Source organism: Lepidochelys kempii, chromosome 1 (genome assembly GCF_965140265.1).
Source record: "Lepidochelys kempii isolate rLepKem1 chromosome 1, rLepKem1.hap2, whole genome shotgun sequence".
Taxonomy (NCBI): Eukaryota; Metazoa; Chordata; order Testudines; family Cheloniidae; genus Lepidochelys; species Lepidochelys kempii.
Window position 1 is genome coordinate 198458519 of NC_133256.1, and position 25416 is coordinate 198483934.

General features: G+C 45.1%; 1 protein-coding gene across 2 annotated transcripts in view; it reads right to left on the bottom strand.

The window, feature by feature from the left end:
- The window catches only part of NME7 (NME/NM23 family member 7), a 169711-nt gene that overhangs the window by 40524 nt on the left and 103771 nt on the right, over positions 1 to 25416 (bottom strand). For both annotated transcript variants that reach the window (XM_073308141.1, XM_073308130.1), the window contains one exon: positions 17901 to 18002. In XM_073308141.1, coding sequence (XP_073164242.1) covers positions 17901 to 18002 — 102 coding nt within the window. The remainder of the gene's footprint in view (positions 1 to 17900; positions 18003 to 25416) is intronic.

Here is a 25416-nt window from a genome sequence, read left to right on the forward strand (position 1 = left end):
TCAATGTGAGAAGCCGCTGCGGATGGTGTAGCGGTGATCAGAGGAGAGCAGAACAGGATCTAAAGCCTGCAGTAGGGGGCAGGAATCCCAATCTCCAATCTCAGGGGCTGCAGAAAGAGTTGTCTTTCCTGACTAGGTCTCAAAGAACTGGACATTGTTATAGCAAGTCCTAGACCAAGGATTCAGCAGGGGCAGGTTGAGAGCCCTTCACCCCTGGGGAACTTTCACTCTGAGCCCCTAGTGCTATACAAGAAGCTTCAGGTGTTTTCCCACTCCTTTTTCCTGCTCTGTCCCCTTCCCCCACTTTCTTTACCTCCCTTCCCTCCATCTCTTACTCTCTGTAAGAATCATACAAAGACCATGGTTAAAAAGTGAAAGGAAAAGTCAGCGAAACCAGTATTCCAATTGTCATTGTTGCTTGCTGTGCGCTCCACAGTCTCCGTGAGAGTAAGGGGGAAGACGTTTAAGGCGGGGTGGGAGGTTGAGGCAAATCGCCTGGCGGCTGATTACACACAGCCAGACACCATGGCGATTAGAAGAGCACAGCAGGGCGTGCTGAGCATCAGAGAAGTTTTGAAAACCAGTTTCATGACTGGCCAGGCTACAGTGTGACAGTTCTGTTTGTTTCTCCTTGATGAAAACCCACCCCCTTGGTTGACCCTACTTCCCTGTAAGCGAACCACCCTCCCCCCTTCGATCACCGCTTTCAGAGGCAATAAAGTCATTATTGTTTCAAAATCATGCATTGTTTACTAATTCATCACACAAATAGGGGATGGGGGGGAAAACTCGCAAGGTAGCCCGGGAGGGGTGGGTGAGGAGGGAAGCACCAGGTGGGGTGTTGGATGAGGGGAGGAGGGAAGGACAAGGCCACACTACAGTTCAAAACTTATTGAATACCAGCCTTCTGTTGCTTGGGCAATCCTCTGGGGTGGAGTGGCTCGGTGCCCGTAACCTTCCCCCGCCGTGTTCTTGGGCGTCTGGGTGAGGAGGATATGGAACTTGGGGAGGAGGGCAGGCGGTTATACAGGGGCTGCAGCGGCAGTCTGTGCTCCTGCTGTCTTTCCTGCTGCTCCACCAGACGCCTGACCATGTCAGTTTGCTCCTCCATTAGCCTCAGCATTGCATCCTGCCTCCTCTCATTGCGCTCCTACCTCCTCACATCACGCTTATTTAACGCAAGGGTCGGCAACCTGCAGCACACGTGCTGATTTTTGTTCCGTTCACCCAGGCTGGCAGTGGGCTGAGCGGGGCCAGCGGCTGGAACCCCGGACCAGCAGCGGGCTCAGCGGCTCAGCCCATTGTTGGTCTGGGGTTCCGGCCACCGGCCCCTGACAGCCGGGGTCCTGGCCGCCGGCCCCGCTCAGCCCAGCCCAGCCCAGGGTTCTGTCCATGCCCTTGGAGATTTTGACATATATATTGGCATTTCGTCTTTTGGAACGGAGTTCTGCCTGCACGGATTCTTCTCCCCATACAGCAATCAGATCCAGTACCTCCCGTTCCGTCCATGCTGATGAGCTCGCCACACTGGCCAAACAGGAAATGAAATTCAGAAGTTCCTGGGGCTTTTCCTGACTACCTGGCTAGTGCATCTGAGTTGAAAGTGTTGTCACAATGATGCATTCTGGGATAGCTCCCAGAGGCCAATACCATCGAATTGCGTCCACAGTACTTCAAATCCAGAACAGCGATGTCAATTTTAGCACTACTCCCCTTGCCAAGGTGGAGTACAGAAACCGGTTTTAAGAGCCCTTTAAGTCGACAAAACCGGGCTGGCTGTGTGGATGGATTTAGTTTTAATTTGACCTAACGCGGCTAAATTCGACATAATCGTGTACTGTAGACCAGGCCTTAGAGATTGGGGTCTAGATTCTCAGCAGTACTCAATACACACTGGACACAGTTTTGGCAGAAGGCACAAAGGAGGCAGTTCTGCACCACACTGGTGACTGTGTAGTTTAGAGCAAACTCAGAATGCACAATGGAGCGCTGGTCATATCCTGCTCCTTGTAGGTACTTCCCCTAATGAGCCCCCTACACTAGGGGCCAGGCAGAGAGTAGCATAGGGAGGTGTTAAAGGTAGAAGGGAATCCTGAACTGGCTAAATCTGTAGGCTTTATGGGTCTATTGTACTATCAGATCATCACAAAGAGGCAATCACACAGAGAAGAATCTGACTCTGGAAGCTTACCCTTATAAGGAAATCATTAAACCACCTAGCTAATAGGCCTTGGGACAGTCTGTACCAGATTTTTCATTAGATCTGCAATAGCTCATATGCACAATTAAAATTGAAAGGACAGAGTCAGATATTTGACTCAAAATAACATTTAAGCAATTCAATCATGTCCTTTCCATTACAGGCCTCCATAGACAGCATGACATAGTAACTGCTGCCTGTTATTGATCTGTTTGCTACTCTCGCCGACAATAGTCTGTGGCTGAATGAAATTTTTTTTTTTTTTAAATTTAACTTGTGCTGTTTCAAGGGGTAACTGATTATATAAATTTCTTCTTCGTCAAAGAGTTCTACTTGCCTTTCATACATGTTAATGTGTCTCTCTGTAGATGCGTAAGCAGTGATCATTAGGCAAAGGAAGACAACAAGCTTAGCTGCTTGAAGGAGTCATTGTACATTATATGATTATATATTCTAATTTTTATATGGTCATCTTTCACATCACATAAAAATGTCACACAAGCAATTAATTTATAAGACAGTATAAAAGTACATAAGTATTTAGCCCTCAAATATATCTAATAATTCTTTGCACTTTCATAGTATCTGCCACAGAGATGCTCCCAACCCTGGCAGGTGGGTCATGTCATTGTTCCCATTCAACAGATGTGGAAATGTGAGGCACAGACTAGGCAATTTCCCCAAGGTTACACGGAGGTCAGAGAAAACAGAAATCAAATCTCTTGACTCCCAATCCTGTGTTTTAAACCATAAGGACTATCCTCCCTTTCAGTTGTTAAGAGTAATGGACTTTAAGGGCAGAAGGGACCATTATATCATCTAGCCTGACCTCCTGTATATCCCAGGCGACCAACACCCACACACTAAACCCAACGACCAAAATGAGACCAAAGTAAATGAGCCCTCAGGAGACTAGACTATGTGCCATAGGCAGAGAATAGAAGGGACAAAGGTGCCTCAGTGCCAGAGGCCCCTGCAATGACAGGGAAATGATTGAGATATACCTGGATAATCCTGGCAAGTGACCTGCACCCCCACGCTGCAGAGGAAGGCGAAAAAACCCCAAGGTCTCTGCCCATCTGACCTGGGGGAGAATTCCTTCCAAACCTCACATGTGGCAATAAGTTAGACCCTGAGCATGTGAGCAAGAACCAGCCAGCGAAGCACGGGAGAGAGCGAATAAGTGGTGCCACCTCAGAGCACCAGCCCACACTGCCCCATCTCTAGTTGTGGCCACGCCTGATGCTTGAAAGGAAAGAAAAAAAGCCTCCTTGAATACATGGTGGGGGGTGTCCCCTTCCTGAGTCCTGCCACTGGCTCACTGAAACTCTGAAGCACAAGGTTTAGGAAAATAAGATATAAACTAGAAGCGAGCTCCAGGGCTGTTGAGCCTTGCCCTCTAGCATCACAAGCAATCCTGTAACATGAGTGCACTCATATATTTGTCCAGCTCTCTCTTAAAACTAATTAAGTTGTTTCCCACCACAACTTGGCTGTTGTGAGGGGAAACAACACAGCTGTTCCAGAACCTCACCCTTTTGATGGCTAGAAACCTTCTAACTTCCAGCCTGAATTTGTTCATAGCCAGTTTGAATTCATTTGTTCTTACGAAAATATTGTCCGTTAGCTTAAATACTCTTCACCCTCCCTGGTATTTACCATCCTAATGTATTTACAGAGACCAATCATATCCCGCTCAGTCTTCTTTTCCCCCACAAGACTAAACAAGCCAAGCTCTTCCAATCTACAAAAACAACTTATTTTTTTCCGGTGGCACCTTAAAGACTAATAGATTTATTGAAAACTTCCTTTTGCTCTCACCCTAGCTCCTTTCCCCTCCCCAAACTCTCTGAAAAGATTTTCTGGATTGCTCTGATGGTATTTAAACAGAACAGCTCTACTGAGAAAATATCAAATGATACTTGGTATCTTCCAATCTACTCTAATAAGATTGGCCCTTCATTTCCTTGATCATCCTAATAGTGCTTCTCTGTACTTGTTCCAGTTTCAATTCATCTTTCTTGAACATGGGCATTGCATACAGCAGTGGTTCTCAACCTTTCCAGACTACTTTCAGGAGACCGATTTGTCTTGTGTACCCCAAGTTTGACCTCACCTAGAAACTACTTGCTTACAAAATCAGACATAAAAATAGAAAAGTGTCACAGCACACTATTATTGAAAAATTGCTTACTTTCGTATTTTTAATATATAGTCATAAAATAAATTGATTGGAATATAAATATTGTACTTACATTGCAGTGTATAGTATATAGAGCAGTATAAACAAGTCATTGTCCGTATGACATTTTAGTTTGTACTGACTTCACTAGTGCTTTTTATGTAGCCTATTGTAAAACTAAGCAAATAACAAGATGAGTTGATGTATCCCTAGAAGACCTCTGCTTACCCTCAGGGGTACATGTACCCCTGGTTGAGAACCAATGGTAAACAATATTCCAAATAAGGTCTTACCTGTGCCTTGTACAAGGGCATTAATCTCTCTACTGGTAATGCCTTGCCTAATACATTCTAGGATCACATTTGCCTTTTTTACAGCCACATCTCATTGCTGGCTCATAGTCATCCTGTGATCAATCCATATATCCAGGTCTCTTTCCTCCTCTGTCACTTCCAACTGATAATGCCACAGCTTGTAGCAGAAATTCTTATTATCAGACTAAGTACATGACTTTACAATTCGTAATGTTAAATTTCATCTGATTTCTGTCGCTCTAGTCTTCAAGGTCACCCAGATCTTCCAGTAAAATATTCTGATCCTCCTCTATTGACGATGCCTCCCACCTTTGTACCATTAGCAAATTTCATTAGCACATTGCTATGTTTTGTGCCAAGGTCATTAATAAAAATATTGAGTAAGATTGATCCCAAGACTGATCCTTGAGTACTTAAACAGAACAGCTTTACTGAGAAAATATCAAGTACCTTATCAAAGTACTATAATTTCTCATGAGCAAATGTGTACTTTTTTTTAATTAAAAATTTGGGTGACAGGTTAGCAGTATAGTTTCTTTTTCCTTTCTAGCTGACATCGAGGCTGTAGATCCATGCTTTGTATTCTGTCTAAATCAGCATGTTTATTAACATTTTAACCCATCCTTCTAACTCTGTAGAGTAGCTACCTCTTTGCTGCTGTTACATTTCATTGATTTTGTTCACAGATTCATAGATTCTAAGGCCACAAAGAACCATCATGATCATCTAGTCTGACCTCCAGTACAACACAGGTCATAGAACTTCCCCAAAATAATTCTCAGACCCTATCTCTTAGAAAAGCACTCTATCTTGATTTAAAAATTTGTCAGTTATGGAGAATGGTTAATTACTCCCAATATTAAACATTTATGCCTAATTTCCATTCTGAATTTGTCTAGCTTCAACTTCTAGCCATTAGATCATGTTACTCTTATAGACTGAAGAGCCCATTATTAAATTTCTGTTCCCTATGTAGATACTTATTAGGGATGTAAAATACTAAACGGTTCACCGGTAAGCATTAATCTTACCAGTTAACTGACCCGAACCGTTAGCTCCCAGCCCACGTAGGCCGGCTGGCCGGAGCAGCCCCAGTCGGCCCAAGCAGCCCCAGCCCCTCTCCCTTTAAGCGATTAACCATTTAAATGACATAATGTTAATTATTTAAACGGTTAACTTTTTTAATGGATATTTACATCCCTAATACTTATAAAATATAATCAAGTCACCCCTTAACCTTCTCTTTGTTAAATTAAATAGATTGAGCTCTTTGAGTCTATTGTTATAAGCAGGGGTGTATTGGGGTTTTGTGGGGCCCTGGGCCAGAGCAAGTGGGGGCCCCTCCCCACCCCTTCTGCCTGCAGTTCCCCCGCACACTTCTGCCAGGAAATAGGGTCAGGGCACGGGGGCTTGGCACGCCAAGCGGGGTTGGGGCGCAGGGGCTTATCCCGCTCTGCCCACCTGGCACTCTTGCCGGGGAGCAGGGTTAGGGCGTGGGCGCTTGTCCTGCTCTATGCACCCAGTACTCCTGCCCCGGCAAGGGAAGCCCCCGCATGCTGACCCCGCTCCCTGGCTGGAGTGCTGGGCAGGCGGCCAGAGCGGGGCAAACCTGGCAAGCCACCTGTGCCCCGACCCCAATCCCCAGCTGGAGTGCCGGGTGAGTGGGCAGAGCAGGGCAAGCTCGGTAAGCCCCCAAGCCTCAACCCCACTTCCTGGCAAGAGAGCTGGGTGGGCAGAGCTGGTCAGGGTGTGGGGGCACCCATTTTTACGGGGCCCCCCCAATTGGCAAGAGCCCCTGGGCACGGGTCCTGCTGGCCCCGTGGCTAATCCGCCACTGGCTATAAGGCATGCTTTCTAATCCTTTAACCATGCCTTGCTGAATAGTCATGGGCTTCTTCCTACTTTTCTGAAATACGAATGTTGAATTTCTTTTTAAACTTTACTCAATTTATGAATATCTTCCTAATACATATCTTTACATGATATGATAAAGCCTAAATTTTTATATCAGACTTTAAAAAACACAACATTTCTTGCTTTGGAAAACGGAACCATGTAACTGACATTCTATTGTTGAAAATGAGACCTTTTAAGAAGTAACTACACTTCCTGATTTTGGAAAGTGCTCAAATATATTGAAATTTCTTTTTTTCTGGTATAGATCTTCCTCTGCATGTTTTTCTCTTGTAGACAATGAGGCCTAATCATTTCACAAATGTCCTTTTAGAAAGGCATTGCTGTACTGTGATTATAGTCACTCTGATTCTCTTCTATGATGATTCAGTTGAACAACAAAGCAGCCAGAAAACCATGGGCCACCCACCACCAAATCAAATCCTCAGCACTGACTCCTCTAGGCACAAAAGGATTGGTTACATGACTGCTCCTTGTAGTGTGCCCTGAAGCCTTCCAAACTCAGGTGCTGAAAAAGGACAGAAGTAGCAAGTTTCACAGTTGTGGGCATTCAGCTAAGTATGCTGGCTGTCCTCTAGAGTTTACGCACAGGGGCCAAAAGTAAGAATTCCCCAGCCATTCTTAACCATTCATGATGGGACATAAGAGGAGATGCAGACTCTCAGGAAGCTGTCCCTCTGACCATTTAGGGCTTTAGAGAACACAACTGACACCTTGAATTGCACTGAGAAACCACATGAGCCAGTGCAAAGCACAAGTGTTATATGCTCATGGTGACCCAGCACACTTAGGAAACAGGCAGCAATATCCTGCACAAGCTGAAGCTTCCAGGTGGTTTTCAAGGGCAGTTCTAAGCAAAACATATACAGTAGTCCAGACTAGAGGAGACAAAAGCATGGAAATCTATAAATATTAGAGAGGAAAGATGGTCTTGGGGTTAAGACACACTGGACAGAGATTTGAGAGATGTCGGTTCATATCCAAGCCCTACCACAGACCTCCTGTGCAACCTTGGACAAGTCATTTAATCTCTTGGTAACTCGGTTTCCCATCTGTAAAATGGGAATAATATTTCCTTTGTCCCACCATTTGTCTGTATTGTCTATTTAGACTGTAAACTCTTTGGGGGCAGGAACCATTTCTTACTACACGTACGTACAGTACTCAGTTTAATGGAGTCCTGATCTTCACTGAGTCATCTTGACAATACCATAGTACAATTAATAAATATCTATGGTAAGCAAGGGCACCAGAAAGACTGCAAAAGGAGGGGAGTGGGAGAAGGGCAAGAAACCCAAACAGGCCAAATTTGTCCATGTTTTCACTTTTTGTAGGATTCTTTTATGATGTTCAGGTAATTAAAGAGCTCCTGATGGAGCCATATTGGACTCTTCCTAGTCTTCATCTTTCCTTTATGTTTATGACCAGCAAAAAAGCTATGGAGGTTTGTGCTCCTTGGGGTGGAACTACCAGTGTTTGCCTGACACAGACAAACCAAAACTAGTAAGGGGAAACTGTTGCTTTTGAAGAGAGTTTCAAAGGGTCAAGAGCAGGGTGACACAGTGAGAATTTTCTGTTACATTTTTATGAATCCTAGGCATGCCACAATTTCCCTCTGTACATTGCATTGCTACCCCGTGGGTGCAAAAAGGTTAGCACTGCTCTTGGAACAGGGCAGGAGACCAGAGGTGTCATCTGTGTTACCTGGCTGTCGGGGGGGGGGGGGGGGTGAGTAGAGTCATTAAAAAACTGGCTGAAAACAGAAGGTCCAGCAAGACAAAGAGATGCCCCAACCACTGAACAATCAACACCTAGCAGCGGGAAACCCCAGCAAGCGGGATTTGTGAACTGAGCTGGAGAACAAGGTGTCAGGTGAATGGAAGAAGAGGGGTATTTTTGGAGGGACTCAGGAGCCCAGACCAGAGGAGACAAAAGGGGGCAGGGGGAGAGAGCTGGAGTTGGAGTCCATCAAAACATGTCTGGCTCATCATGGCATTGGGTTGGCCAGGATGGATTATGGCTTAATTTCTGCCTCCCTGTGCTAACCTATGGACTTTCAGATTCTGTACCCAGGTGACTAATAAATAGTTACCTTGTTTTGAAAAGACTGCCTGTGTCATTGCAAATACTCACTGAGAACATTGTGCCCTGAATGGATGCAGTACTAGCCTCCCGCAGGAGTCTGATTCAGCTGGATTCACTGCAGGGAGCCATGGTGAGAAACAGGGACTGCTGGCACTGGAGTCTTGGAGGCCAGGGGCCTGCCTCTGTGGAACTGTGTAGGTCTGTGGGGCCTGGAACACTAAAGGGGTCATTCCCAGGAGATTGGGTATAGACCGGGGCATAGACCAGTCCCTGTGACTTCATGACCAGCAGAAATTAAGAACTATGTATCTGTTAAATTCCTGTGGTTGGCAATGTCTCTTTAGCTGCTTCCTGTTACATCCCCATGTACTGAGGTTATTTATTCTCAATCTGGGGGAATTTTCATGCTATCAAAGCAAGGAAATGAGTCAGGTAATCTGGGGTTCTACTCCCAGCTCTGTCATGGACTTGCTGTCACTTAACTCCTCTGTGATGTACTGTCTCTATTCACGATGCTTTTCCATACACATAGGACAGCCATATATAGTAGTTTCAGCACAAATGGATTATTTTAGATTAAGAAAAACAGAAAAAAAGACCAAAACAAAAGCCTCCATGAAAGCCTGGTATGTATCTTTGGTGCAACATGCTGCATCAACTCAGTATCCTAGAGTGGCAGCTGTCTTGCATGACAAATATTTAAAGGTGCAGTACATGGGAAACAAAATCACAAGTTACACAGTTACATGCACCACAATCACAAAGCTTTTGCTCAAAATGATATATAAATGAGAGCTTACCGTTATAGGTGCTGGGGGGGGGGGGGAGAACGGACCAAAGGATAGTTTCTCCTCTACTTTTTAAATGGGGGTGGAGGTTGGCATGCCTCCTGGCATGACAGAATGGCAGCCAGGCCAAATTTCAGCAAACGTATGGCATTGTGATCTAGTTTCGAATTTAAAATGACCCTGACAAATTGGAGAATCGGTCTGAAATCAACAAGATGAAATTCAATAAAGATAAGTGCCGAGTGCTTCACTTAGGAAGGAAAAGTAAAATGCACAAACACAAAATGGGGAATAACTGGCTAGCTGGTAGTATTGCTGAAAATGATCTGTAGGCTACAGCGGATCACAAAGTAATTATGAGCCAACAATATGGTGTGATTGCAAAAAAGGGTAATATTCTTGGATGTATTAATAAGAGAGTTTCACATGTCAGATATGGGAGGTAATTATCCCTCTCTACTCAGCACTGGTGAGGCCTGAGCTGGACTACTGTGTCTAGTTCCCACATGCTATAGGAAAGATGTGGACAAATTGAAAAAAGTCCAGAAAAGAACAACAAAAATGATAAAAAGTTTTCTAGCCTATGTGGAAAGATTAAAAAAACTGGGCACTTTTAATCTAAGGAAAAGACGACTGAGGAGGGACTGGATAGACTTCAAATATGTTAAGGACTGATATAGAAAGGACTGTGATTAATTCTTCTCCATGTCCACTGAAGGCAGGACAAGTAGTAATGGGCTTAATCTACAACAAGGGAGAGTTGGAAAGTTTTTCCTAACTATAAGGGTAGGTAAGCACTGGAAAGGCTTTAAGAGAGGTGGTGGAATCCCCATCATAGGAGGTTTTTAAGAACAGGTTGGACAAATACCTGCCAAGGATGGTCTAGGTATACTTGGTCCTACCTCAGCACAGGAGACTGGACTAAATGACCTCTTGAGATCCCCTGAAGCCCTACACTTCTATGATTCTATAATGTTATTAATATCAACACACTTCTGAGAAAAGGCCTTGGTGGTTAACTTACCTTCTTTTTTAGGGTATAGCTTTCTAGGTCTGCAGAAGCCAAACAAAGGGATTTTACAGAAGAATCCTGCATGCTGCCTCCAATGCTCCCAGCTGACTTGGGGAATTTTGTGGGGCCTTTGAAGTTACTGTGTATGGTGGCTGTGAGATAGAGTAATCTGGGAAGAGGAAATGAGGGGTGCAAATAGACCTGGGGGGGAAAAAATCTTTACAGTGGCTGACCAGTTCAATGTAATCTACAAAGTTATAATAGTGTTTGACAGTCACTTGCAAAGAGAAAATGTTCTGCAAGTCAACTGTTAAATTCTGTTTTCTTTTTGCAGATTGGTTATTTATTACAGTCTGAGACATGATGGGTTAACTCAGCTAGTACAGCATTTCAGAGACACTATATACTATAATCGAATGGAAACAAGATTCAGGCAAGTGACATGGCTGCATAATCAATGTATTCTATTGGTACCAGTGGCAAGAGGACAAAGTTAGGGTCTACCCTAATCTGCCTCCAAATTACAATTCTTTGTGCATCAGAACCACAGTAACAGATAAATGAAATGGTATAATTACAGCCAGGATTATAAAAAATAATTTTCAAATTTGGGTGTCTAAAGTTAAGAGGCAGAGTTTTTAAAGTGCCTATGTGATTTAGGGACTTGTGCTTTCAAGTCACCCATACACTTCTGAAAATCCCATCCATAATTCATATTCAGGCACCTACATAAAAGTGCTTTATTTTTCATACGCGCTCAAAGTCCAAACTTCCAACAAATTCAATGGGTTCTGAGCACCTCTGGGGAAAAAAAAAATCAAGATTTTTATTTAGATGCCCAAATATAGACTTGGTTCCCAAATTTATGCATCTATCTTTGAAAATCTGGGTTATAATTTTAATAGCATGAAGAAAAAATATTAAAATTGGCATTGTAATGAACCTGCTGGCCTCTGATTGCGTAACTCACTAGCTCCCTAGAACAAACAGAAGCGAAAAGATTGGGCTGTCATTCTAGGAGTTGTAGAAACACCTTTCAGTATCCACAGAGGGCAACCTGTTACCTAGCATGACCAAGACGTGACAGAAGATCAGGCTCAAGGAGACAGACAGAGGGTTGGACTGTGACCACAGCTGGTTGCAGGCAATATCCTGGCAATTAGCTGTGAAGGAAAACCCAACGTAGAGCAGTCCAAGCAGACAATGAGAGGCAACCACTGTAGCTGGCTGACAGGAGAACAAGGAAAGGCCCCTAACGAGACCACAGATGAGGGAACTAAACCCTGGCCAGTGGGTTCCACAGGTCAATAATTAATTGCCCTCTAACAGATGAATGGGCTAGCAGGAGCACCCTAAATACTAGGTCTGAAAGGGGAGAGGATATCCTTGTGCCCCTCTACTTGATTGCCTCCTACAGGTGGATTTACAAACTAGTGTGATAATTTTTAATTGTCATTTGTCTAAGACATTGTAACAAGGGTATCTGCACCTTTTTCCCTTTGCCAGCTCTAGCAACGACGCACTGGTTATTTACCGGATATGTGTGAGTCTTTAATAAAAACCCAGCAGAGGGCAAAAATCTGTAGAACCTAGTGCCTGGAGTGCAGACTGTACTTCATGCCCTGTAACTGCATTTCCCTCCACACTACCAAATATTTACAAGGGACTGTTGTACCACTACACTCCCAGTGATCCCTACAGTTAGGTCAGTTACAGTATTTTTAACTGTGGGTTGGTCTTAGCCCAGTTCCTTGTAAACAAATACCTATATCACAAAATCCACTAAAATCTTTGGCAATGCTGTCCCAGCATACAGACTACGCTAGTATACAACAACAAAACAGCAAGTTTTCTGTCTGAAATCTTCCCCGATGGCAACAAGATATTCCTTTTACAATGAGAGAGTCTTTCCTTTGCAGAACTTTACTCACTTGAAGTGCCACCAAAAATAATCCAGTCACAGCACATGGCACACATTTAGCACTGTGCACTAATTACTGGTTTTGTGCACTTAGAGCTGTTCCTACTGTTTCCATTTTGGGGACCATGGAAAGTTAATCACTTGTCCTCACTCCTCCTGACCCCCAGAGTTTGGGGGCTCAGATAAAATGAGAGTGAGGTCCAAACAACAATCTCATTTTGATTATGTAAAACCCAGGCCTCATGTGTTTTTGTCCAACTTTACTGACATCATAGAATTTCAAGGCCAGTAGACTGATCTCACCAGCCACTGACTCCACCCAGCACCTGTACTCTAAACCCAGCAACCAAAATGAGACCTAAATATTACAGCCCACAGAAGACTAGACTATTATATGCCACAGGCAGAGAATGTGCGTGACTGGACACCATTCTGGATGCTTACGCCAGGCTCAGGCAGATGTTATCATTAGGGTCTTTAAGACCCACTTTAAAAATGTGAATTGCCACATTTGTAGTAATTATTACATTAGTTACATATCAGAGAGACAATTTGCCACCGATAAACTAAGGTGACATCCATATAGGTCAGAGTCCAGTGTCTTTACTCGCTTTGAGTAGCGCCTTACTTCAAGAGCCATCCCATTGACTTCAAACGAGACAACTAGTGGAGTAAGGGACTATTCAACATGAGCAAGGGTGGCACAAGCTGGAACTTTGTGTTTTGTGCTGTAATTCCAGACTTTGCCGTTGTCTTGGTCTATAGCAGGTTGTATTTTTGTATCAGGAAGCAGTGCATCAGATATGAACATGAGTGCACAACATGCCACAGCGCATTGTTAACATTAGTAGTTAAGAACATGCTCCATAAAATGCTTGATTGGCTGTTCTCAAATGCCTTTAAACTTTGGTATTTATATACCAAACTTCTTCACACATGTGAAGGTCACTAGACTTCATAAATCAGAGTCAATTTAGGTCCTCCTATCCCGACTCTGTCAAAGGACATTGGCACTGCCCTAGGATTTTAGAATTGCTCCAGGATTTTATCTCCTGGACAGCAATGCTGATTGAAAGTCACCACAGTAAGCTTAAACAAAAAACACCTTATTGATCAGAAACATAATAACTAAATGTGAAAAGGTGCATTTATATGAGAGAATAAGAAAAACACTTAAATCTTTCCCAGTCAACAAATGTTAAAATAAAAAAAAATGTTATTTTCACATCAAAACTGAAACCCCACACAGAGCAGAAAACTAAATCTAAAGTAATGAAGCTTGAAACTAATTGTTCAAGATAATTGAACTGTATAGGACAAAAACAGATTTTTTTTATTTTACACACACACACACACACACACACACACGCGAATTCAGGTCTCTGAATGACAATGTACTATCTATGGGACACTAAATATTTTCCCTCTCTTTAAGCACTAAAATATCAGCTCATGAAGCTCTAAGACTGTGTACATAACCTTGTTAGACAGGAAATTGCTTTTCTGGTTTCTGCTACCACTACCTGAGGCAGACATTGCAACCACAATGTTTAGTTGATAGCTTCCCTGACTATGTAGATTAGGGATGATAAAAAATGTGATACTTTAACGACATTTTGTCAAGGACAAGCTGCAAACATTATCTAACTAAACAGATAAATTGCAAGCAAAGACACTCCTGAAAGCAGCTCTACCCCTGTGCATTTATCCTGTATGTGGATAAGGAATTGATTTAAGGTGATTCTTACAATAAACAGTGGAGATAGATATGTTGTGTATTTCTAACATACCATTAAAGCAAGCAATATGAAGCCAATGTCCAAAACCTAAGACATCTGTTTCTAATGCATGTAAAATCATGCTTATTTTCACTCTACACATATAGTGTTGCTACCAGGTAAAAAGGAACCACACAAACAAATATCCAAAATGACCCAGTGGTTAGAGCACTAGCTTGGGACTCCGGACACTAGGGTTCAATTCCCTGCTCAGCTACAAGTTTCTGGTGTGTCTCTGGGGAAATCAACTAGTCTCTTTATGCCTTACTTCCTCATCTGTAAAATGGGGATAACAACCCCTCCCTACCTCACAGGAGTGTTGTGAGGATGAATACATTAAAGATTGTGACTCACTCAGATACTATGGTAATGGAAGCTATGTGAAGACCTTAGATAAATAGCTTCATAGAGCTTCAGGCCAGAAGAGATCATTAGATCATCTAGTCTGACCTCCTGTATATCACATGCCATTAAATTCCACCTAAATTGAGCCTAATGACTTCAGTTAAACCAAAACATTTTACTCCTCAGGAGAATATACTGAGGTGTACCACAGGCAGAGAATAGGAAAGACTGAGGCACAACCAAGGCCCTGTGATGGCCAGGAATTGAGTAGATGAGATATACCCTATACCGAGATGATCCTAGCAGGCAATTCACAAACCACATTGCAGAGGAAGATGAAATACAGCCAAGGTCCCTGACAATCTAACCTGGAAAAATTCCTTTCTGATCCCAAATCTGGCAATCAGTTAGATCCTGAGTATGTGAGCAAGAAACACCAGCAAGGCATCTAAAACAAAGGATTTTCTGTACTGCCTCATACCACTGGCCTAGCCCACCCTCACTAGCCATGGCAAATCTCTGATGCTTCAGAGGAAGGAGAATGAAAAAAGACCCAACAAAATTCAAAACGCAGAGATTATAATTGTACACTGGGGCAAAAAATTCCTTCCTAACCTCTGCTGGAAGCCCTGAAACAGGAGATTAAATTATAACCATTATCATCATACAGAACTACAAGTGTTATGAGCATGTTGGATTTATCTTTAATAACTTTAAGACTGCTAGTTTGTGGACACCTTCCAGTATCAGCAGCATCATGCCAAGGATTAAACAAAACCAGCATAAACATGAAAAACAAAAACGAAATAAAATGACAACCCCAATCTTTCAAAGAGTTCAAGTGTTTAGAAACCTTCCATTAATGGCATTTGGGATAACCAAAGGAGCAGTGTACTATGTGAACTGCTATTGAGAGAGGTGACTGACCTTCATTTAAATATAGGTCAAATAACTGGGGTTATGCTCTGCTCACACTAGAGTAACAGAGTACATGAAATAGAACATTTAACATGGCCAAATGGAAAAGTAGTTAGAAATTAGCAAAAATATTTGAATAATTCCCCCAATATTTGCCTTCTCTAATGTTAAATGAGAATCTACAGAGCAATAAACTCAAAAGAAGTTGTTCTCTTATTCAAGTGTAAATCTATAAAATACTGGGCATTGGAAACTGCCTAATTACAACTAAAACATCCTACCATAATATTAAAATACAAAGCCCTGATTGCATTGCCAAGGGATTGTCATTTTGTCTTCTGGATGCAATCTGGTGTATTTTTGTCTGCACCTTATTGTCTGGTTAGTCAAAAATGGCAAGATCTTTGGGATAGGGACTGTCTCTACCTCTCTGTTCTGTACAACATCATGTACATTGATGGCACTCAAATAAATACATAATAAAGCCTATAAAATAATCATATTACAAGCAGGGCTACAGAATGCAAGCTTTTTGTTTCCTACAATGAACATGGGGACTGGGGGTATGTCTACAATGTAATGGAAGCCCAGGCATAGTCGACTCCTACCTCCTGATACTGAGGGGAACAATCTAAAGGGGGAGGACATGTGATTGTCCCGCATGTCTCCTCTGCCCAGCGACTCGCCCTGCGCCTAGCCCAGGGCCACCACGCTTTTCCTGACCCACACAGTTACTTGTGGGTGGGAGAGGCTCTCTCCTTTTCCTGCTGCGCCTCCACCCTGGCACATTTGGCTGCTCTCCCTGGCAGTTGGGACCGGGCAGGGAATGGGATGGAGCCACTTCTCACGTGCTGAAGCTGGCTGCTCTGGGTTGCTGACTCTGTGCAGCGCAGTGGCTGCCTGAGGAGGTGGCAGCGGTGAGCCACCCCCACACCCCTGGCCTGGCTGCCGGGGACAGGGGCCGAGTAAGCTGGAGTCCCCTCTCCCCCCGGCATGTTTCCAGCTCACTCGGCCCCTGTTCCTGGCAGCCAGGCCTAGGCGGGCAGGGTGGTTCACTGCTGCCACCTCCCCAGCCAGGCTCTCTCAGGCAGCTGCTGCGCTGCACAGAGCAGCGACCCAGAGCGGACGGTGTGAGAAGTGGCTGGTCCTGCCCCTTCCACTCCCCGCACAGGCCTGACTGCCAGGGTCGAGGGCTGAGTGTGCTGAAGGACAGGAGCAGTGGGAGAAGGACAGAGCTCCTCTCCCTCCACCCCTCTGCCCTCCAGGCCAAGCAGAAATCGGGCGGGGGCATTTGACCCAGCATGGCCCCCCGATACTCATCGCCTATGAGCCCAGAGTTAGGGGACTCGAGTCAGCTGATTTGTATTAGGGAACTCTGGGCTTGAGCATCTACATTGTATTTTAACCCTATGTTAAGACTTTTCTAACTTGTGCTACAACCTTGGGCTCTGACATCCACACTGCAGTGCACAGACCCAACTCAAAATAACCACATTCCAGCATCCTCCCTTTCCCCCAAAATATGGTCTCTCTAGCCCTAGGACCATGGTGCACTGTGGGAAAACTTTACTGCCTGCCCTGCACATTACCAGGAAGCAACATCCTTTGCAAAAGGCTCGATCAGTTCACTCTCCATTGCAACCCAGGAGGCTCTCTGATAGTGTGCTTGCAGATCAGTGATCAGAAGAGAATGGGTTAATGCTGACCTAAGCTGCTGCCATTTGCAAAGGGCTTCCGTTTTCAGTAGAGTGGATTGCAGATTGTTGGAACAGAGAGGACTAAGGAAGTTGTTCCATAGAACTTTGGGATTCTTCTGGCTGACACCAGGGACCTGAATCAAGCAGGGCCGCATCTACAATGCAAAGCAAAAGGGCTCAGACTTGGGTCCCGGCTTAACTCGAGCTTGGGCCCTCCAGGGACCTGGGATCCTGGGTCCAAGCCCTGGATTAGCGCAATTGCAGTGTAGACACAAGGAGGGCTCAAGCATGAGCTTACTTTGCAGTGTAGACATACCCTGAGAGTTTCTTCTCACCAGTTGGACACCAGGGGATTGCCACAGACTTCAGTGGAGTAACACTGATTTACTCTGGCCTGAAAAGAGAATCAGCCCATTTGTTTTTGGTTAACTGTTGTAGTGCTTTGCAGTCCAGTGAAAATTGATGAAAACAATTACCAAGGTAACTTTTATCTTGACACTGTATTTTCACACAAGTATTTTTTTGGTAATTTTATTACTTTGTTTACCTAGGATAGGTGGATTACCTACAGGTTCAGACCACTGATCCACCTAGTCTAGTATCCAGCTTCAATCAAGCAGTGTCCAATGGCTAAATGTTTCAAAGGAAGTGATAAACACATACAGTAACAGAGCAATGCTGTAATGTTTAAGTTTGACATATAGAATATCGCCTTTCAAATATTTCTCTTTAAACAAGTAACTTACAGGATCAGAAGGTCCACAGAAGTCTCTGAATACTTTTTGAGGATCAAGCTGCCTGATCTCTAGTGCTATGCAAGGCCCTGAGCACAGTTCTGTAACCATCTCCTGGAAGAGGAAAAGATGAAAACAAATGTCAGTTTGTTAGTGTGTTACCAAGAGTTGTATTTCACATAAAAGTTGGATCCAAACACAAACAAGAAAAAATTATTAGGAAATGTTGGGGAAAACAGCAGGAAGAAATGGCAGAAGGTATAATCAGCATCCTTAGTTGAGATAATTTACCCATATTTTGTTATTCAGGTTCACAACATGGAGGGTAAGTTGGATCCCTAACTTCTTCAGGATGCCCAAGTACCAGCAGTTGCCAAAATATGTTTATTTCTCTGCATTTAGCCTGAGGTTGCAACCTCTTCGTTCCTCACATGGATCTTGCTACAGAAAGCCATAGCTTTGTCACCTTCAGACTAAGTTACTACAACTTGCTGTACTTGGGTTTAAACCTGAAGAACATTTAGGCTACGTCGGGTGATGAAGCTACCACCCCTCGTTGGAGGTGGGAGAGCTCTCTCCCGGCGACAAAGAGCAACCACATAGTGCACCTCACCGCTGTAAGGTGCGTAGTGTAGACATAGCCTTTGGGTATGTCTACACTACGGAATAAGGTCGAATTTATAGAAGTCGTTTTTTTAGAAATCGGTTTTATATATTCGAGTGTGTGTGTCCCCACAGAAAATGCTCTAAGTGCATTAAGTGCATTAACTCGGCGGAGCGCTTCCACAGTACGGAGGCTAGAGTCGACTTCCGGAGCGTTGCACTGTGGGTAGCTATCCCACAGTTCCCGCAGTCTCCGCTGCCCATTGGAATTCTGGGTTGAGATCCCAATGCCTGATGGGGCTAAAACATTGTCACGGGTGGTTCTGGGTACGTATCGTCAGGCCCCCGTTCCCTCCCTCCCTCCGTGAAAGCAAGGGCAGACAATCATTTCGCGCCTTTTTTCCTGAGTTACCTCTGCAGACGCCATACCACGGCAAGCATGGAGCCCGCTCAGGTAACCGTCACCCTATGTCTCCTGGGTGCTGGCAGACGTGGTACGGCTTTGCTACACAGTAGCAGCAACCCATTGCCTTCTGGCAGCAGACGGTGCAATACGACTGGTAGTCGTCCTCGTCGTGTCCGAGGTGCTCCTGGCCACGTCGGCTGGGAGCGCCTGGGCAGACATGGGCGCAGGGACTAAATTTGGAGTGACTTGACCAGGTCATTCTCTTTAGTCCTGCAGTCAGCCCTATTGAACCGTCTTATGGTGAGCGGGCAGGCGATACGGACTGCTAGCAGTCGTACTGTACCATCTTCTGCCAGGCAGGCAAGAGATGAGGATTGCTAGCAGTCGTATTGTACCATCTTCTGCCAGGCAGGCAAGAGATGAAGATGGCTAGCAGTCGTACTGTACCATCTTCTGCCGAGCAGCCATGAGATGTGGATGGCATGCAGTCCTTCTGCACCATCTGCTGCCAGCCAAAGATGTAAAAGATAGATGGAGTGGGTCAGAACAAGAAATAGACCAGATTTGTTTTGTACTCATTTGCCTCCTCCCCTGTCTAGGGGACTCATTCCTCTAGATCACACTGCAGTCACTCACAGAGAAGGTGCAGCGAGGTAAATCTAGCCATGTATCAATCAGAGGCCAGGCTAACCTCCTTGTTCCAATAAGAACGATAACTTAGGTGCACCATTTCTTATTGGAACCCTCTGTGCAGTCCTGCCTGAAATACTCCTTGATGTACAAGCACCCCCTTTGTTGATTTTAGCTCCCTGAAGCCAACCCTGTAAGCCGTGTCATCAGTCGCCCCTCCCTCCGTCAGAGCAACGGCAGACAATCGTTCCGCGCCTTTTTTCTGTGCGGACGCCATACCAAGGCAAGCATGGAGGCCGCTCAGCTCACTTTGGCAATTAGGAGCACATTAAACACCACACGCATTATCCAGCAGTATGCAGCACCAGAACCTGGCAAAGCAATACCGGGCGAGGAGGCGACGTCAGCGCGGTCACGTGAGTGATCAGGACATGGACACGGATTTCTCTGAAAGCATGGGCCCTGCCAATGCATGCATCATGGTGCTAATGGGGCAGGTTCATGCTGTGGAACGCCGATTCTGAGCTCGGAAAACAAGCACAGACTGGTGGGACCGCATAGTGTTGCAGGTCTGGGACGATTCCCAGTGGCTGCGAAACTTTCGCATGCGTAAGGGCACTTTCATGGAACTTTGTGACTTGCTTTCCCCTGCCCTGAAGCGCATGAATACCAAGATGAGAGCAGCCCTCACAGTTGAGAAGCGAGTGGCAATAGCCCTGTGGAAGCTTGCAACGCCAGACAGCTACCGGTCAGTTGGGAATCAATTTGGAGTGGGCAAATCTACTGTGGGGGCTGCTGTGATGCAAGTAGCCCACGCAATCAAAGATCTGCTGATATCAAGGGTAGTGAAACTGGGAAATGTGCAGGTCATAGTGGATGGCTTTCTGCAATGGGATTCCCTAACTGTGGTGGGGCTATAGACGGAACCCATATCCCTATCTTGGCACCGGAGCACCAAGCCGCCGAGTACATAAACCGCAAGGGGTACTTTTCGATAGTGCTGCAAGCTCTGGTGGATCACAAGGGACGTTTCACCAACATCAACGTGGGATGGCCGGGAAAGGTGCATGATGCTCGCATCTTCAGGAACTCTGGTCTGTTTCAAAAGCTGCAGGAAGGGACTTTATTCCCAGACCAGAAAATAACTGTTGGGGATGTTGAAATGCCTATATGTATCCTTGGGGACCCAGCCTACCCCTTAATGCCATGGCTCATGAAGCCGTACACAGGCAGCCTGGACAGTAGTCAGGAGCTGTTCAACTACAGGCTGAGCAAGTGCAGAATGGTGGTAGAATGTGCATTTGGATGTTTAAAGGCGCGCTGGCGCAGTTTACTGACTCGCTTAGACCTCAGCGAAACCAATATTCCCACTGTTATTACTGCTTGCTGTGTGCTCCACAATATCTGTGAGAGTAAGGGGGAGACGTTTATGGCGGGGTGGGAGGTTGAGGCAAATCGCCTGTCTGCTGGTTACGCGCAGTCAGACACCAGGGCGGTTAGAAGAGCACAGAAGGGCGCGGTACGCATCAGAGAAGCTTTGAAAACCAGTTTCATGACTGGCCAGGCTACGGTGTGAAAGTTCTCTTTGTTTCTCCTTGATGAAACCCCCCGCCCCTTGGTTCACTCTACTTCCCTGTAAGCTAACCACCCGCCCCTCCTCCCTTCAATCACCACTTGCAGAGGCAATAAAGTCATTGTTGCTTCACATTCATGCATTCTTTATTCATTCATCACACAAATAGGGGGATGACTACCAAGGTAGCCCAGGAGGGGTGGTGGAGGAGGGAAGGAAAATGCCATACAGCACTTTAAGCACAGCACTTTAAAAGTTTACAACTTTAAAATTTATTGAATGACAGCCTTCTTTTTTTTGGGCAATCCTCTGTGGTGGAGTGGCTGGTTGGCCGGAGGCCCCCCCACCGCGTTCTTGGGCATCTGGGTGTGGAGGCTATGGAACTTGGGGAGGAGGGCGGTTGGTTACAGAGGGGCTGCAGTGGCAGTCTGTGCTCCAGCTGCCTTTGCTGCAGCTCAACCATACACTGGAGCATACTGGTTTGGTCCTGCAGCAGCCTCAGCATTGAATCCTGCCTCCTCTCATCACGCTGCCGCCACATTTGAGCTTCAGCCCTGTCTTCAGCCCGCCACTTACTCTCTTCAGCCCGCCACCTCTCCTCCCGGTCATTTTGTGCTTTCCTGCACTCTGACATTATTTGCCTCCACGCATTCGTCTGTGCTCTGTCAGTGTGGGAGGACAGCATGAGCTCGGAGAACATTTCATCGCGAGTGCGTTTTTTTTTCTTTCTAAGCTTCACTAGCCTCTGGGAAGGAGAAGATCCTGTGATCATTGAAACACATGCAGCTGGTGGAGAAAAAAAAAGGGACAGCGGTATTTAAAAAGACACATTTTATAAAACAGTGGCTACACTCTTTCAGGGTAAACCTTGCTGTTAACATTACATACATAGCACATGTGCTTTCATTACAAGGTCGCATTTTGCCTCCTCCCACCGCGTGACTACCCCCTCAACCTTCCCCCCTCCCTGTGGCTAACAGCGGGGAACATTTCTGTTTAGCCACAGACAAACAGCTCAGCAGGAATGGGCTCCTCTGAGTGTCCCCTGAAGAAAAGCACTCTATTTCAACCAGGTGACCATGAATTATATCTCACTCTCCTGAGGATAACACAGAGAGATAAAGAACGGATGTTGTTTGAATGCCAGCAAACATACACTGCAATGCTTTGTTCTACAATGATTCCCGAGTACGTGTTACTGGCCTGGAGTGGTAAAGTGTCCTACCATGAAGGACGCAATAAGGCTGCCCTCCCCAGAAACCTTTTGCAAAGGCTTTAGGACTACATCTAGGAGAACCGCAAATGCCAGGGCAAAGTAATCCTTTCACATGCTTGCTTTTAAACCATGTATAGTATTTTAAAAGGTACACTCACCAGAGGTCCCTTCTCCGCCTGCTGGGTCCAGGAGGCAGCCTTGGGTGGGTTCGGGGGGTACTGGCTCCAGGTCTAGGGTGAGAAACAGTTCCTGGCTGTCGGGAAAACCGGTTTCTCCGCTTGCTTGCTGTGAGCTATCTACAACCTCCTCCTCCTCATCATCATCTTCTTCATCCCCAAAACCTGCTTCCGTATTGCCTCCATCTCCATTGAAGGAGTCAAACAACACGGCTGGGGTAGTGGTGGCTCTGACCCAGAGCGGCTGTTTGCCTCTCTGGTTTTCTGGTAGGCTTGCCTCAGCTCCTTCAGTTTCACACGGCACTGCTTCGGGTCCCTGTTATGGCCTCTGTCCTTCATGCCCTGGGAGATTTTCACAAAGGTTTTGGCATTTCGAAAACTGGAACGGCGTTCTGATAGCACGGATTCCTCTCCCCAAACAGCGATCAGATACTGTACCTCCCGTTTGGTCCATGGTGGAGCTCTTTTGCGATTCTGGGACTCCATCATGGTCACCTGTGCTGATGAGCTCTGCATGGTCACCTGCAGCTTGCCACGCTGGCCAAACAGGAAATGAGATTCAAAAGTTCGCGGTTCTTTTCCTGTCTACCTGGCCAGTGCATCTGAGTTGAGAGTGCTGTCCAGAGCGGTCATAATGGAGCACTATGGGATAGCTCCCGGAGGCCAATACCATCGAATTGTGTCCACAGTACCCCAAATTCGAGCCGGCAACGTCGATTTAAGCGCTAATCCACTTGTCGGGGTGGAGTAAGGAAATCGATTTTAAGAGCCCTTTAAGTCGAAATAAAGGGCTTCATTGTGTGGACGGCTGCAGGTTTACATCGATTTAACGCTGCTAAATTCGACCTAAAGTCCTAGTGTAGACCAGGGCTTAGAATCTTCAGCTGGTTCAGAATGGAGCGACCTATTTACTTAGCAGCATTTCCCAAAGGGGACACGTAACACCTGACCTATGTAGTCAATATAAACTAAGTTGTCCATTTTAGCTGATAAAAAACTTTTACATCATGCTTTAGGTCCTACCTCCCTTGGACACTGCCTCTTTCTTTAAGGAGAGTCTTAATTTGGGGAGGTGAGTTTTAACTATAGCCGCTGGTGCCAATTTGTAGTTTGCTAACAAGATTAATAGGGGTTCTTACAATCATTTAGTCTGACCTCCCGGATAACACAGACTGTAGAGTGTGTGCGCACTTAGAGTTCTGAGCAGAAACTTTTAAAACAAAACAAAAGAAAGGAATTGCAACTGATGGGGAAAAGGGAAGACAGGAATAGGAAATGGGCGAAGCTGGTGAGAACAGGCTAAGATGTCACCATTCTAGCATTCAGCAATGAGCTGCTCATAGGTCAACCCAGTGGCAAGCAGAGAACAAGAAAGTAAAGGGTAACAAGGAGATGAGGCATGTGGCAGAAAAACCTGGATCATGCCTATCCCTAGCATGTAAGAATTAACATGAAATTCAAAGAGAATTAAATTCAAATGCTATGTTTCCAGAATGAGAGCAACTTCCCAATGAGATCCCTTTTGAGATCACTCATGAAATCCTGCCCCACTGAAGTCAATAGCATGCTCCCTTTGACATTAACGGCGCCAGGATTTCACCCCAGAACTTTGATTATAGGGTGTTCACAGGAAGACAAGCACGCAACAAGGGGTGAGATTATTCCAAATTCCTAGGTTGTGTGATGAGGCACCAGGCTGAAGACCAGATGCCTTCAGCTACAGTGCAATGCTAGATGGTATTATTACTATGAAACAAGCTCTAGTGCAGCTGCTTCCAAAGTTCATTGGTTCATATACCACCTTCTTAAACAATGGCTGTGATGGAACATCAAGCTCACCTACCACGGATTGGGGATCCCTGTTCTAGCAGTACTCAGCATAATGGCACATCCCAACACGTGTAACTGTGCTCACAAAGCGATCATTTGTGGTTTGTTTTTTTCTAACAGTTATCTAAGGACTCCTGCCCTAGGCAGTTGGACAAAACACCAGCAAAGCTGGAATCTTTGGCAACTATTTCAATTTCTCCTTTCATGAAGGACCATTTTATAGTTAGATGCTAAGCCCACGTCTGAATAACCGATGACGATCCCTAGAAAATGAGGACAAGACCCTTGAAAAGGAAGCTGGCATTTAAATATGAAACAACTTCTGCCCTGAAATTTCACACATCATGATGATTATTTTTAAGTCATAAAAAAAAAAACAACCCACACAACAGGATGGAAAGTCCTAGAGATCTGAGTCACATATATGGAGGTCAGATCCTGACTTAGGTGCTCCTCCTTCTTCCCTCCTTGTTCCTTTTCAGTTGCCTACCACTAGCATTATCTCACTGCTCTTGGGGCAAGTGCCTTCTCTTACAAGCCAGGCTAGATTTCCTATATCTCTCTACCTCAGAGAAGACCAGAACTGCACCTGGGGAAATCCCATTTCCTTCACTTGAGTGCTCCAGGCATAGAGGGCTTGAAGGAGATCTTGACTCATAGATTTAGCTTCAAATAGACTCTAAACAAAATCTCTTCTTTCTTGTCCTGATCTCTCAAATTTCCCTCTCCCTTCTGGTCAACTCTCATATTCAATTATTTAACCACGCCAAATATTTTGAGGTACAGAATGTATGAAAGAGGTGCAGAGATGGAATAGCAGTTGTAGTTTGATGCAACCACAGGGACTTCTCTGGAGATTAGAACAACTGCAGAGTATACAATATCTGCATCAGACCATACAGATATGCTCACATTTGAGCTATGGTACATTCAGCTCTCTTGATATTCACCCCTTCTTGTCAACTGTTGAGAACTAGGCCACTTCTACCTTAATTGAATTGGCCTTGTTAGCCCTGACCCACCACTTGGTAAGGCAACTCCCATCTTTTCATGTGCTGTCATATATATATTGCTTACTGTATTTTTCACTCCAT